Source organism: Trachypithecus francoisi, unplaced genomic scaffold (genome assembly GCF_009764315.1).
Source record: "Trachypithecus francoisi isolate TF-2019V2 unplaced genomic scaffold, Tfra_2.0 Lachesis_group5, whole genome shotgun sequence".
NCBI lineage: Eukaryota > Metazoa > Chordata > Mammalia > Primates > Cercopithecidae > Trachypithecus > Trachypithecus francoisi.
In genome coordinates this window covers 148965090-148979253 of record NW_022681470.1, presented here as the reverse complement: position 1 = coordinate 148979253, position 14164 = coordinate 148965090, and the positions used below count along the sequence as shown (strand labels likewise).

General features: G+C 56.7%; 1 protein-coding gene across 3 annotated transcripts in view; it reads left to right on the top strand.

The window, feature by feature from the left end:
- ARID3A (AT-rich interaction domain 3A) overlaps positions 1 to 2495 on the top strand; it is a 49171-nt gene extending 46676 nt beyond the window's left edge. For all 3 annotated transcript variants that reach the window (XM_033197603.1, XM_033197604.1, XM_033197605.1), the window contains exon 9: positions 1574 to 2495. In XM_033197603.1, the coding sequence (XP_033053494.1) occupies positions 1574 to 1755 (182 nt within the window). In that variant the 3' untranslated portion in view covers positions 1756 to 2495. The remainder of the gene's footprint in view (positions 1 to 1573) is intronic.
- The last annotated feature ends 11669 nt before the right edge of the window (positions 2496 to 14164 follow it).

Sequence of the window (14164 nt, the reverse complement as noted above, 5' to 3'; positions counted from 1 at the left end):
GCAGGAGAATTGCTTGAACCCGTGAGGTGAAGGTTGCAGTGAGCTGAGATCACGCCAGTGCACTCCAGTCTGCACGACGGAGTGAGACTTTGTCTCAGAGAAAGAAAAAAAGAAAGAATTAAAAAAGTGGAGTCAGACCAGGGGCCGTGGCTCATGCCTGTAATCCCAACACTGCGAGGCTGAGGACAGAGGTTTGCTTGAGGCCAGCCTGGGCAACACAGGAGACCCCATCTGGACAAAAGAACATAAGTAAATGAACAGTTTTTCTTGAAGTGGAGTCAGGCCCATGGCTCATAGCGGCCACCAGGTGGCGCTGCTGACACAGAGCAGCCTGGTTGCAGGAGCCCTGACTGGTCAGAGCAGAGGCTGAGCTGAGGTCAGTGGTGTCCTCACAGGTCCACAGATGGATTTTTGAGGGGTCCATGCCCTCCTGAAATTAGATGCAAAACGTGTACATTCATATTGAATCTTACAGGGGAGAAGGCCATCTGTGTGCTAAGGGTCCTGCAACCCCATGTCAACAAACCATGGGCATCAGGGTTCTCCCTGCATGACCTGTGTACACGCTGATGTGTATGTGTGGATTATGCATGTGTGTGATATACGAGTGAGCAGACACAGTGGGGAATCCCAGCACTTTGGGAGTCAGAGGTAGGAGAATTGCTTGAGGCCAGGAACTTGAGACCAGCCTGGGCAACATATTGAGAGCCCATCTCTACAAAAAATAAAAAATTGCCAGCCACGGTGGCTCACGCCTGTAATCCCAGCACTCTGGGAAGCCGAGGTGGGTGGATCACCTGAGGTCAGGAGTTGGAGACCAGCCTGGCCAACATAGTGAAATTCTATCTGTACTAAAAATACAAAAGTTAGCCGGTGTGGTGGTGGGCGCCTGTCATTAGTCCAGCTACTCAGGAGGGTGAGACAGGAAAACTGCTTGAACCCAGGAGGTGGAGGTTGCAGTGAGCCGAGATCGCACCACTGCAGTGCAGTCGGGGCGACAGAGTGAGACACCATCTCAAAAAAAAACAAGGCCGGGCGCGGTGACTCACGCCTGTAATCCTAGCACTTTGGGAAGCCAAGGCAGGCAGATTACGAGTTCAGGAGATCAAGACCATCCTGGCTAACACGGTGAAACCCTGTCTTTACTAAAAATACAAAAAAATTAGCTGGGTGAGGTGGCGGGCGCCTGTAGTCCCAGCTACTCGGGAGGCTGAGGCAGGAGAATGGCGTGGACCCAGGAGGTGGAGCTTGCAGCGAGCTGAGATTGCGCCACTGCACTCCAGTCTGGGAGACACAGTGAGACTCCATCTCCAAAAAAATAAAATAAATAAAAAATCAGCCAAATGTGGTAGCACGCCCCTGTGGTCTCAGCTACTTGGGAGGCTGAGCTGGGAGGATCACTTGAGCCCATGAGGTTGAGGCTGCAGTGAGCTCTGATGGCACCACTGCACTCCAGCCTGGGGGACAGAGTGAGAGAAGTTTATGTCCCGGAGTACCCCGTTGGGTCTCCCTTGTGGCCCGCCTCGCGTCTTCTTAAACTCTGCATGGCATATGTCTTCTGTTCTTGCCTTAGGAGTTCTGTTTGCTCAGCCGCCGGCCCCCACGCCACCCTCTGCTTCCAGCAAAGGTGGTGGTGGCGGCAGCAGCAGCAACGCAGGCAGCCGGGGAGGAAACACCGGAACCAGCAGTGGCCAGGCCGGGCCAGCAGGGCTGTCTGGACCCTCCACATCTACCTCAAATAACTCGTTGCCTTAACCGCATCACTCCCCACCCGCCACCCACCCCGGAGCCCGCCGGCCTGGGCAGGGGGTCCAGGTGGGCCACACAGGGGCCAGGATGGCGGAAGATACGGGTGGGGAGGGAAGATATCCAGAAAGGAGCCACAGCTGACGCCAAAAAGAAGAGAAAAAAATATATATATATACGTATATATATAAAGAAAATTTAATAAAACAGGGGAAAACCAAGGAACACTTGAATTTCTCAGGTTTTGGACATTCAGAGAGATGAATTGTGAGAACAGCAAAGGAAATCCATCAGAAAAACAGAAAGAGGCAGACGTTTCTCAGGGCAGTCCAGCAGCCCTGATGGACCGAAGGCTCTGGTGTCTGGTTCGGCCCCACTGCAGTGTGGGCCGATCCCATTTACCTCAAACATCCCTGCACTGTGTGTTTTCACTTTTGTCTGCTTTGGTTCTCTTTTAGTTTCTATTCACCCACACACTCACCACTCCCAGCTTCTCGTGTCCAGTGAGACCCCTGAACTAAGATCACTGAATTTTTTTTTTTCTTGTTGCTTTGGGAAATTGTTTTTTTTTCTCCGTAGGGTTTTTAAGAGGGTTCAGGGGTTTTGTTGTGTAAATATTCTATTTTATTCTTGGGGGGATCAAACCTTAGGAAAAGGATATCTATATATCTATATAGCTATATATTTGTGTTCCTTCAGGGAAACTGGTCTTGAAAAAGCAAGAAAAAAAAAATCAAAAAAAAAAAAAACTCACCTTTTTATTTTTCCCATGACCAATTTGGGTCCCTTTGTCCGGTTCTGGGGGTGCGTTTGGGCAGCTGTGAGCCCAGCACGTCGGATCCCTGGGGCTAGAGCCGCGGAGCCAATGAACTCAGGTGCTGTGGGCCGGGCTGAGGCAGGGGGTGCATGCTGGGGTCCTAGGGGCCAGGGGTCCCGTGACAGTGATTTGCTGACTGTGATATTCCACTTTGCTTTTGCTTGTGCCGTGTTTGTCTGCTGCGTTCTCGAGTCAGGGGCCTGGAAATCTTTTGTTTTTTTTTTGAGACAGAATTTTGCTCTTGTCGCCCAGGCTGGAGTGAGTGCAATGGCACGATCTCGGCTCACTGCAACCTGCACCTCCCAGGTTCAAGCGATTCTCCAGCCTCAGCCTCCCACGTAGCTGGGACTACAGGCACTCGCCACCACGCCCGGTTAATTTTTGTATTTTTAGTAGAGACGGGGTTTCACCATGTTGGTCAGGCAGGTCTCAAACTCCTGACCTCGGGTGATCCGCCCGCCTCGGCCTCCCAAAGTGCTGGGATTACAGGCGTGAGCCGCTGCGCCTGCCTGGCCTGGAAATCTTATCTAAAAAGTAGCAAGTGCTGGCAAAAGGACCTGGGGGGCAGGGGTGGTTCATTGTGGCAGCCCCCAGGCTCCTGTCTCAGGGATGAATGTGGCTCTCATTGTCTCATCGATTCTTCTCTTGCCCGAAAGGGCTGCTTTTGGGGACTATCAATACTGGGGAGTGGGGGTGAAGCCGGACCTTGCTGAAGGTAAGAATTTCAGGGCCCCGGTGTCCTGAACACCCCCCCACACCCCAACATGCTCCTCGCTCTGCCCCTTCCTCTTCTCCCAACACCTTTTGTGCCGGGTCCGCAAGCTCCCCGTGTTCTGGGCATCTGCCCCCCCAACCTGTGGGTCAGTGCCCCTCCCCCAGGCTAGAAGAAAGTGGGGTCACCGCAGCTGAGCTGGGGGTTATTTTGACTGGAGCTGCTGGAGCAGAAAGGCCGGGTCTGAAATATGCGGCAGGGTCTGGGGACCTTGCTGGACCCGCGTGGTGCTGGGTGGTGTTGGGCGGGGCTGTCATGTCCTACCCGGGAGCTCTGGGCTTTCATTTCTCTTGGGGTGGGGATTAACTCAGCTACTCCCAGGGTAAGCCTGGGTCTCTAATTGGGCCCTGGGAGCCCTGTTAGGCCACTGGCATGGGGGGTCGGTGACGAAGGGGACTCCCCAACTCCCCCCCGCTCCCAACCACCCTCCCGCCATTGCCTTGGAGACCCCTGGGGGAGGGGGCTGGGGGGCTTCTGAGCCCCTGAGTCTGGTTCACTTTCCCGTCGGGCTGTGGGAGGGGGCTGTCACTTTCCTGTGTCTTTGGAGAGGGTCCCCACTTCCTTCTCGGATCTCAGGGCCGTGGACACACACCCCCTTTCCAGGAGGGGGTGGTGAGTATCTAGGTTCTCCCTGCCCCTTCCTGGGGCCGGCACCGTAGCAGCACAATCACCCTGGGAAGGGGTGTCTTTTCACCTCCAGACACAATCGGGCCCCATTTGCAGGACCACCTGAACTCTGTGCCCCCCAGCCTCCAGGGCTCCTCCCCAGACCCCCGTCCCACGCCTGGGCCCCGCGCTGGGGGAAGCACCTGCTGCCTATCTCTGTCTACCTCAGGTCTGACTTTTGATGCCAAAATCTGAGCCCCTGGGGTGCCTCTCCCCCACCTCCCGTGCACCAAGGTCTGCAGCAGCCACTGAGGCTAGCTGCCCGCTGCATCTGGCGGCCCGTGCACCCGCCCGCCTGGGAGGCTGGGGAGGGGCTGCGCAGGGCCGCGGGCTGGGCCGCGTCTCTCAGGCTGCGTGTGTGTGTCGGGAATCCTGTGTGTCGTGTCTGTGTGGGCAATCCGGCCTCCCGGCGGTGGGTGGAACTGGATTCTAACTCAGGGAACTTGGGCCTGCTGTTAACTCCAATGATTGTAGGGACAGGCGGGGGGCGGGTGGGGGGTGGGCGCGAGGCTGGGTCCCGGCCCAGGAGAAGGAAGGCACTGAAGGCCGTGGCGGTGCTGGCTGTGGAAATGGGAGGCTGTTGCAGGGAGTCTGTGGGGCCCGATTCTGGATACTGGGCAGGAAGCCGTGGTCTCCGGAGGGTCCTCCCTGCCTCAGGTAGCCCCGTTCAACCCCAGCCATGCCCATCTCCCACCACCACCTGTCGGTGGGGGTTTAAAGTTGGGGTGGCTTTCTGGGGTGCAGCTCAGCAACCCCCTTATGCAGACCGGGAGGGGGTCAGGCAGCCCCCTCAGCCACAAGGACCCTGGACGGGTTCGAGTTCACTTGGGACCGTGGGGCCTAGCTGCGTACTGAGTGGGCACCCCACACTCAAGGCCAAGGGGGGCTCCCCCTGCTCTGAGATGTTGGGGGGACAGGCGGGAGGGTGGGCACGGGGCACTGGGGGCAGCCAGGTCGTTGTTAAGAGTCATGCATCTGTACAGTCGAATTTCCTTCCTTTTATCATTTTTTAACTCACTTTGTCCCTTTATTCCCTAACTGTGCTTTTGCATTTTTTTTCTTGGCAAACGTAAACTCAGCCTTTCATTCATGACGTGTGAAATTTCAGTTTCTCTGGGGTTTATCAGACGGCGTGGGGACCACGCCTGAAACTCAGGTAATAGGAGAAAAAAAATAAATAAATAAACTTAAAAAAAAAAAAAAAACCGTAAAACTACTCTCTACCTCTGGCTGGGCCCAGCCTGTCTCGCCCTGGCCGCGGCAGGGTGGCCTGTAACAATTTCAGTTTTTGCAGAACATTCAGGTATTAAAAGGAAAAAAAAAAAAAAAAAAAAGACAAAAAGACCAAAAAAAAATGTGTGATTTTGAAATTTAAAAGAACACTGAAAGTTTACATTTTATAATAACATTATTATGCAGATTGTATTTAAACTTCAGAAATATTTAAGACGATTGTAACCCTGTAAAGCTGATGAGATATTAAAACAAGACAAAACACTTCTGACTTTTAACAGAAAACACTGTGTCCTGTGGTGGTGTTCTCTTTTGGTGTCTCCTCAACCTCCAGTTCCACCCTCCACCCCTGCCCAGCACAGCCAGGGGTGAGTGGAAGGGGGTGCTCTATCCCCCTCTGCCCAGCATCGCTCCAGGTCTGGTTCCCGGCGGCAGAAGACAGATACAAAAGCAGAGTCTGGCCGGGCGTGGTGGCTCACGCCCGTTATCCCAGCACTTTGGGAGGCCAAGGTGGGCTGATTACCTGAGGTCGGAAGTTTGAGACCAGCCTGACCAACATGGAGAAACCCCGTCTCCATTAAAAATACAAAAATTAGCCAGGTATGATGGTGCATGCCTGTAATCCCAGCTGCTCGGGAGGCTGAGGCAGGAGAATTGCTTGAACCCGGAAGGCGGAGGTTGCAGTGAGCCAAGATTGTGCCACTGTACTCCAGCCTAGGCAACAAGAGCAAGACTCTGTCTTAAAAAAGAAGAAGAAGAAAATAAAAAAGGCTGGGTGCGGTGGCTCATGCCTATAATCCCAGCACTTTGGGAGGCCGAGGCGGGCCAATTGCCTGAGGTTGGGAGTTTGAGACCAGCCTGACCAACATGGAGAAACCCCGTCTCTACTAAAAATACAACATTAGCTGGGCGTCGTGGCGCACGCCTGTAGTCCCAGCTACTCGGGAGGCTGAGGCAGGAGAATCGCCTGACCCCGAGAGGCGGAGGTTGCAGTGAGCCAAGATCGCACCACTGCCCTCCAGCCTGGGTGACAAGAGGGAAACTGTCAAAAAAAAAAAAAAAAGAACAGGGGTCCTCAGCCAGGGTCTGTGCCCCCAGGGGGACCCTGCCCCATGTCTGGGGCCACCTGTGGTGGTCACAGCTGTGGGGTTGCTCCTGGTGTGGAGTGGGTGGAGGCCAGGGACACTGCTCAGCGGCCTGCAGTGCCCAGGATGGCCCCACCCCAGAGAACAATCTGGCACCTCAGCATCCACAGAACAGGAGTTGGGAAACTCTGCCTTAATTATTTAAGGTGGGAAAAAGCAGTTTTCTTCCTGCCCACAGCAGACACCAGGATCAACTCCCGATGGGGCAGACGGTGTAAACTAGGGGACCCCAGTTCCTGGGACTCACCTCCTCTGCCTCCCCACTCAGGGCATGGATTTTAGTGTGTGCAGCCTCCTGGGACCCCAGCAGGGCAGAGGATCACGGGATGCAGAGTCTAGGGGGTCTGTGGAATCCCCCAACCCAGGGGTCTTAACCAGGGTGATTCCGCCCCCAGGGGACCCTGGCCCATGTCTGGGGACATCTGTGGTTGTCACAGCTTGGGGGAGCTCCTGACATGGAGTGGGTGGAGTCCAGGGACGCTGCTCAGCATCCTGAGTGCCCAGGACAGCCCCACCCCAGAGAACGGTCCGGCCCCAAGGTCCACAGGGCTGAGGGGAGCTCCTGGAGGCCGCTCTGGGCCCCTCTGGGCCTCGCGGAAAGCCCAACACCAATCCTGTTTTAGGGATTTGGGATGACAGGTGTGGCAGGGCCAGTGTGCGCACCCCCAGCCACCTGCCTGTGAGCCTGACCCCTCACCTCCTGGAGGCCTCTTCCCCCAACAGGGCTCTGCATGCGGGTGCCGCTGGCATTATCTGACCAGAGCTCCCAGGGCAGGTGGCCCGGTCCGGCCTCAGGGCCTTCACACAGCTGTTCCACCGCCAGGAACAGCCCCCTCCCCCTTTGCTCTGACAGACTCATTTCCATCCTCTGCAGCCAACACACAGTCCCGCCTGCCCACAACAGGAGGGTGCAGCTCCTTGGGCGGGAGGCACAGGACTCCCCCGTCCTCCACCCTCTGCGTCCTCCGCCCTCTGCGCAGCCCAGATGGAGGCCTTTGGGTCGAGCGGGACACCCTGTTCCCAAGACCCCCACTGTGGTTTGCCCTCCGTTACCTCCTAGACAACTCCAGGAATCAGCCCACTGGTGAAGCCGCCTGGAGCTGAAGCCGCCGGGAGCTAAGGCCTCCTGGGTTCAGGGGCGTCCTGGTGGCTGGGGGAGGGAACTTTGCCAGCGCTGGCCACATTTTCACCTTTTCCCTTGCAGCACCGTGCGGGTCCTAGGAAACAAGACCAAGCGCCAGATTTGGTCCCTGGACAGCCAGTTTGCAGCCCCCAAACCCGGCACATAGTAAGGGACTCAGCTGGGGCTGGAGGTTCACACCCGTAATCCCAGCACTCGGAGGCTGGAGCGGGAGGATGGATGGAGCTCAGGAGTTTGACACCAGCCTGGGCAACATAGGGAGACCCCATTCCTACAAGAAATTTTAAAAAATAAAACCTGGGCATGGTGGCTGCTGTGAACAGTGATCATGCCATTGTACTCCAGCCTGGGCAACAACAAGACCCTGTCTCTCTCTCTCTTTTCTTTTGAGACGGAGTCTCGCGTCTCCCAGGCTGGAGGGCAGTGATGCGATCTCCGCTCACTGCAAGCTCCACTTCCCGGGTTCAGCCCATTCTCCTGCCTCAGCCTCCCGAGTAGCTGGGACTACGGGTGCCCGTCACCACGCCCGGCTAATTTTTTGTATTTTTAGTAGAGATGGGGTTTCACCGTGTTAGCCAGGATGGTCTTGATCTCCTGACCTCATGATCTGCCTGCCTCGGCCTCCCAAAGTGCTGGGATTACAGGCGTGAGCCACAGTGCCCGGCCCCTGTTTTTTTTTTTTTTTTTGTCGGAGTCTTGCTCTATCTCCCAGGCTGGAGTGCAATGGCGCAATCTCAGCTCACTCCAACCTCCGTCTCCTGGGTTCATGTCATTCTCCTGCCTCAGCCTGCCGAGTAACTGGGAGTATAGGCACATGCCACCACACCCAGCTAATTTTTGTATTTTTAGTAGAGACGGGGTTTCACCATGTTGGCCAGGCTGGTCTCAATTTCCTGACCTCATGATTTGCCTGCCTCGGCCTCCCAAAGTGCTAGGATTACAGGCGTGAACCACGGTGTCCAGCCTTTCCCTTTTTTTTTTTTTTTGAGTCAGGGTCTCTGTGTCACCCAGGTTGGAGTGCAGTGGCACGATCTTGGCTCACTGCAACCTCTGCCTCCTGGGTTCAAGTGATTCTCCCAACTTAGCCTCCCAGGTGGCTGGGATTACAGGCACCAGGCACACGCCACCATGCCTGGCTAATTTTTGTGATTTTAGTAGCAACAGGTTTTCACCATGTTGGCCATGCTGGTCTCGAACTCCTGACCTCAAATGATCCACCCGCCTTGGCCTCACACGACCAACCAGGACCCTGTCTCTTAAAAATAATAATAAAAGGCCGGCCGGATGCAGTGGCTCACGCCTGTAATCCTAGTACTTTGGGAGGCCAAGGTGAGTGGATTGCCTGAGCTCAGGAGTTTGAGACCAGTCAGAGCAACATGGTGAAACCCCGTCTCTACTAAAATACAAAATATTAGCCAGGCGTGGTGGCGGGCACCTGTAGTCCCAGCTTCTTGGGAGGGTGAGGCAGGAGAATTGCTAGAACCTGGGAGGCGGAGCTTGCAGTGAGCTGAGATCAACCCACTGCACTCCAGCCTGGACGACAGAGCAAGACTCCATCTCTAAAAACATTAATTAGGCCGGGCACAGTGGCTCATGCCTGTAATCCCAGCACTTTGGGAGACTGAGCCTGGCAGATCACAAGGTCAGGAGATCGAGACCAGCCTGGCCAGTATGGTGAAACCCTGTCTCTACTAAAAATACAAAAATTAGCCGGGCGAGGTGGCAATGCCTGTAATCCCAGCTACTCAGGAGGCTGAGGCAGGAGAATCGCTTAAACCCGGGAGGCGGAGATTGCTGTGAGCCGAGATCATGCCACTGCACTCCAGCCTGGGCAACAGAGCGAGACTCCGTCTCTAAAAACATTAACTAATTAATTAAAAATTAAAAAATAAAAGGCCTCTCCTTCTTTGCCCACAAACCCAAAGACAGTGGCATTGCAACATTTTCCCAGGAAAGGGTTTCCTGGGCCGCCCAACCCACTGTCCACCCTCCCATGGCCCATGCCCAGGGAACGTGACTGGAGGTGGGTCCGCGTGGCCAGAGGTGGACAGGCCCAGACTCAGCTGCCCGGCCCCCTGCGCACCATCCTGGCCGAGGCTGGCCAGGACACGTCCCTCCCCAGGGCTGTGTTGGAGGCGAGGGACCAACAACCCCCCCTACACCTGTCCCAGCCGGTTGGTTCCACGTTAGACCCTGGCCCCGGAAGAGAAAATGGCGTTCTCCACTCCAGCCAGAAATGAGCCTGCTAAACCCTGGGTCCTGGGGATGGAGGCCCACTCGCCACCTGGAGGAGCCCCCGGCCCCCAGGGAGAGGACGGAAGGATTCTGGAAAAGCTCCCCCGCGCCCCGCAAACTGGATCGTCAGGCTCTGCTTGTTCACCTGCAGCTGAGGGCCTCAGAGGCGGGAGTCAGAGGGGGTGCGCCTCTCAGTTCCCCAGCCTGGAAGGGAGGGACTCAGCCCCCACCCCTCCCCAGCCAGGGAGGGACTCAGTCCCCCACCTCCTCTCCAGGCCCCCACCTTCTCCCCAGCCAGGGAGGGACTCAGTCCCCCACCTCCTCCCCAGGCCCCCACCTTCTCCCCAGCCAGGGAGGGACTCAGCTCCCCACCTCCTCCCCAGGCCCTCCACCCCTCTCCAGCCAGGGAAGGACTCAGCCCCCCACCTCCTCCCCAGGCCCCCCACCCCTCTCCAGCCAGGGAGGGACTCAGCTCCCCACCTCCTCCCCAGCCCAGGAAGGGCCCAGCCACCCCCTAGCCTCTCAGAGCCCAGCCGCCTCCCTGGGCTGCCTGCTAGGTGCTTGCTAGGAGGGCGGGAGGCTCCCGGAGGTGAAACTCAAACCGTCCACTGATAGCAGATTTTTGGAGCTGGCTAAGAGCCCAGCCTGGAGAGGCGGTGGCCGAGAGGCTTCCAAAAGCAGAGGGCTACTGGAGCCGGCTGCTGCTCTCCCACTGGCACAGGTAATGATGGGGCTGCCGGATGGAACTGCTGGATTGGTCTGTGGGGCCGGAACGGGGCAGCCGAGCCGACTGGGGTCTGGCTGGGTTCGTCCGTGCCTGCAAACTGGCAGTGCTCCACAAATGTGCAGGGGATGGAGAATGAGTGCCTCACACCCCGAGGGGAACGTTCCTGCCTCTGTACCTCAGTTTCCCCTCCCGGGCTACCCACCCCCCAACCTCCAGCTGGCACCAATGAGATCCGATCTGGCCGCCGGGTGGTCTGGAGACGCCCCCAAAGTGTGGCTTCTGTCCCTCTGCTCCAACACAATTGGTCTGTCCTCATTCCAGGAACCAGGCTGGGGGCGGGGTGACCTCTGACCTCACACTGCAGCCTGGCCTGGCCACGTCCCCAGGGAGGGGAGGAGGGGAGGAAGGCCTGGCCCAGGCTGGGCTGCAGCAGGAGGCCTGTGAGAAGGTGGAGACTGCAGTCCATCGGCCTCCTGCTGCCCGTGCCCTCTCCTGCCTATGGCAGCAGCCCACACCTGCCCGGCCTGCTGGGTGTCCTGGAACCCAGGAATTTAACAACTTCCAGGTCGGGCCAGGTGGTGGCTCATGCCTGTAATCCCAGCACCTTGGGAGGTAGAGGAAGGAGGATGGTTCCATCCCAGAAGTTCAAGACGTGCCTGGGCAACGTGGCCCCTATCTACGAAAAATTAAAACATTAGTCAGGCGTCGTGGTGCGCACCTGTGGTCCCAGCTACTTGGGAGGCTGAGGTGGGAGGATGGCTTGAGTCCTGGAGGTTGAGGCTGCAGTGAGCTATGATGGTGCGGCTGCACTCCAGCCTTGGCGACAGGGCCAGACTGTAAGAAAAACTAAAAATGAGCCAGGTGCGGTGGCTCACGCCTGTAATCCCAACACTTTGGGAGGCTGAGGCGGGCGGATCACGAGGTCAGGAGTTTGAGACCAGCCTGGCTAACATGGTGAAACCCCGTCTCTACTAAAAATGCAAAAAAATTAGCTGGGTGTGGTGGCTCATGCCTATAGTCCCAGCTACTCGGGAGGCTGAGGCAGGAGAATCGCTGGAAACCGGAAGGTGGAGGTTGCAGTGAGCTGAGATCGCACCACTGCACTCCAGCCTGGGCAACAAGAGCAAGACTTCATTTCAAAACAAAAAAAAGAAAGAAAGAAAAGAAAAAGGAAAGTGAAAAATGAGAAGAAAGCCGGTGCAGTGGCTCCCGCCTGTAATCCCAGCACTTTGGGAGACAGAGGCAGGTGGATCACCTGAGATCAGGCGTTTGAGACCCGCCTGGGCAACATGGTGAAACCTCATCCTTACTAAAAATACAAAAATTAGCTGGGTGTGGTGGTGAACGCCTGCAATGCCAGCTACTCAGGACGCTGAGGCAGGAAAATCACTTGAACCTGGGAGGCAGAGGTTGAAGTGAGCTGAGATCGAGCCACTGAACTCCAGCCTGGGCAACACAGTAAAACTCCATCTCAAAAAAAAGGCCAACCCGGGCAATAGAGTGAGAGCCACCTCTCCTCTTGTCTACAAAAAATAAAAATAAATAAAGTAAAAATTAAAACAGGGCCAGGCACAGTGGCTAATGTCTGTAATCCCAACCCTTTGGGAGGCTGAGGCGGGAGGATCATTTGAGCCCAGGAGTTTAAGACCAGCCTGGGCAACAAAGCAAGACCCTGTCTCTGCAGAAAAACAAAAGCACACAATTAGTTGAGTGTGGTGCCTACGGTTCCAGCTACTGGGGAAGCTGAGGTGGGAGGATGGCTTGAGCCTAGGAATTTGAGCCTGCAGTGAGCCATGATTGCACGATTCTCCTACCTCAGCCTCCCAAGTATCTGGGATTACAGGCATGTGCCGCCACACCCAGATAATTTTTGTATTTTTAGTAGCGGGTTTCACCTTGTTAGCCAGGATGATCTTGATCTGGTGATCCACCCATCTCGGCCTCCCAAAGTGCTGGGATTGCAGGCATGAGCCACCGCACCCTGCCAATTTTTAAATAATGTTGGAGGCCGGCCATAGTAGTTCACGCCTGTAATCCCAGCACTTTGGCAGGCAGAGGCGGGCGGATCATCTGAGGCCAGGAGTTCGAGACCAGCCTGGCCAACATGGTGAAACCCCATCTCCACTAAAAAATACAAAATTTAGCCAGGCATGGTGGCAGGCGCCTGTAATCCCAGCTAGGGAGGCTGAGGCAGGAGAATCGCTTGAACCCAGGAGGCAGAGGTAGCAGTGAGCCGAGATCGTGCCACTGTACTCCAGCCTGGGCCACAGAGCAAGACTCTGTCGCAAAATAAATGAAGAAAATAAAAATGAGGTTGGAGGAAACTCTGGAGGCACAGCAGGTCCTGGGATTGGACTCCCTCCCTCCCTCCCTTCCAGGATAAAATGAAATCCAGGCCCCGCTCCGTGGTCCTGCCCCAGGGCCTTCGCACAGGCCTGCGGTTGGCTCCCTGCTCAAACGGCCCCTCCTGCCAACCAGGCGGGTCCCCGGGGCCGCCCTCCCTCTGGCCGGGGCCCCGGGTCGGTGGCTCGCGCCTGCCACCTGGCGGCCAGCGGAGATGCGGCGCCGCACGCTCTGGCGCCAGCCTCCTGCCCGGGCCGTGCCCTCTGCCGGGAGCCGCGGGCCGGGGTCGCACCATCTCCGGGGACCGCACCCCGCATCCAGCATCCAGTCCCTGCCTCCTGCTGCTCGAGGACACACGGCCCAGGACAGCTACAACCCCCGGGGGAAATCCCGACTTTTAAACGAATGCTCCCTTTTTAAGCGGGTTGGCAACTAATTCCACTTTTTTTTTTTTTTTTTTCTTTTGAGACGGAGTCTCGCTCTGTGGCCCAGGCTGGAGTGCAGTGGCCGGATCTCAGCTCACGGCAAGCTCCGCCTCCCGGGTTCACGCCATTCTCCTGCCTCAGCCTCCCGAGTAGCTGGGACTACAGGCGCCGCCACCTCGCCCGGCTAGTTTTTTGTATTTTTTAGTAGAGACGGGGTTTCACCGTGTTAGCCAGGATGGTCTCGATCTCCTGACCTCGTGATCCGCCCGCCTGGGCCTCCCAAAGTGCTGGGATTACAGGCTTGAGCCACCGCGCCCGGCCTTTTTTTTTTTTTGACGGAGTCTCGCTCTGTCACCCAGGCTGGAGTGCAGTGGCGCGATCTCGGCTCACTGCAACCTCCGCCTCCCGGGTTTACGCCATTCTCCTGCCTCAGCCTCCCGAGTAGCCGGGATTACAGGAACCCGCCACCACACTTGGCTAATTTTTTGTACTTTTAGTAGAGACGGGGTTTCACCGTGTTAGCCAGGATGGTCTCGATCTCCTGACCTCGTGATCCGCCCGTCTCGGCCTCCCAAAGCGCTGGGATTACAGGCTTGAGCCGCCGCGCCCGGCTCCTTTTTTTTCTTAATGCCATTTTCAGACATGGCCCGCGACGGGCAGCCGTGCCATGAGGTTAGACCCTGCTTGGCTCAGACAGAACTGGCGACTTGTTTGACCTATGCCAAGTTATCCAACCAAGAATTTAGATGCTGGGGCCCCTAAAGAGGGGTCCAGGGGGAGGCAGATATGGACCAATAAGGAAGCACTGGGCCGGACGCGGTGACTCACACCTGTAATCAGCACTTTAGGAGGCCGAGTGGGGAGGATCACTTGAGCTCAGGAGTTCGAGGCCAGCCTGGGCGGGACAGCGAGAC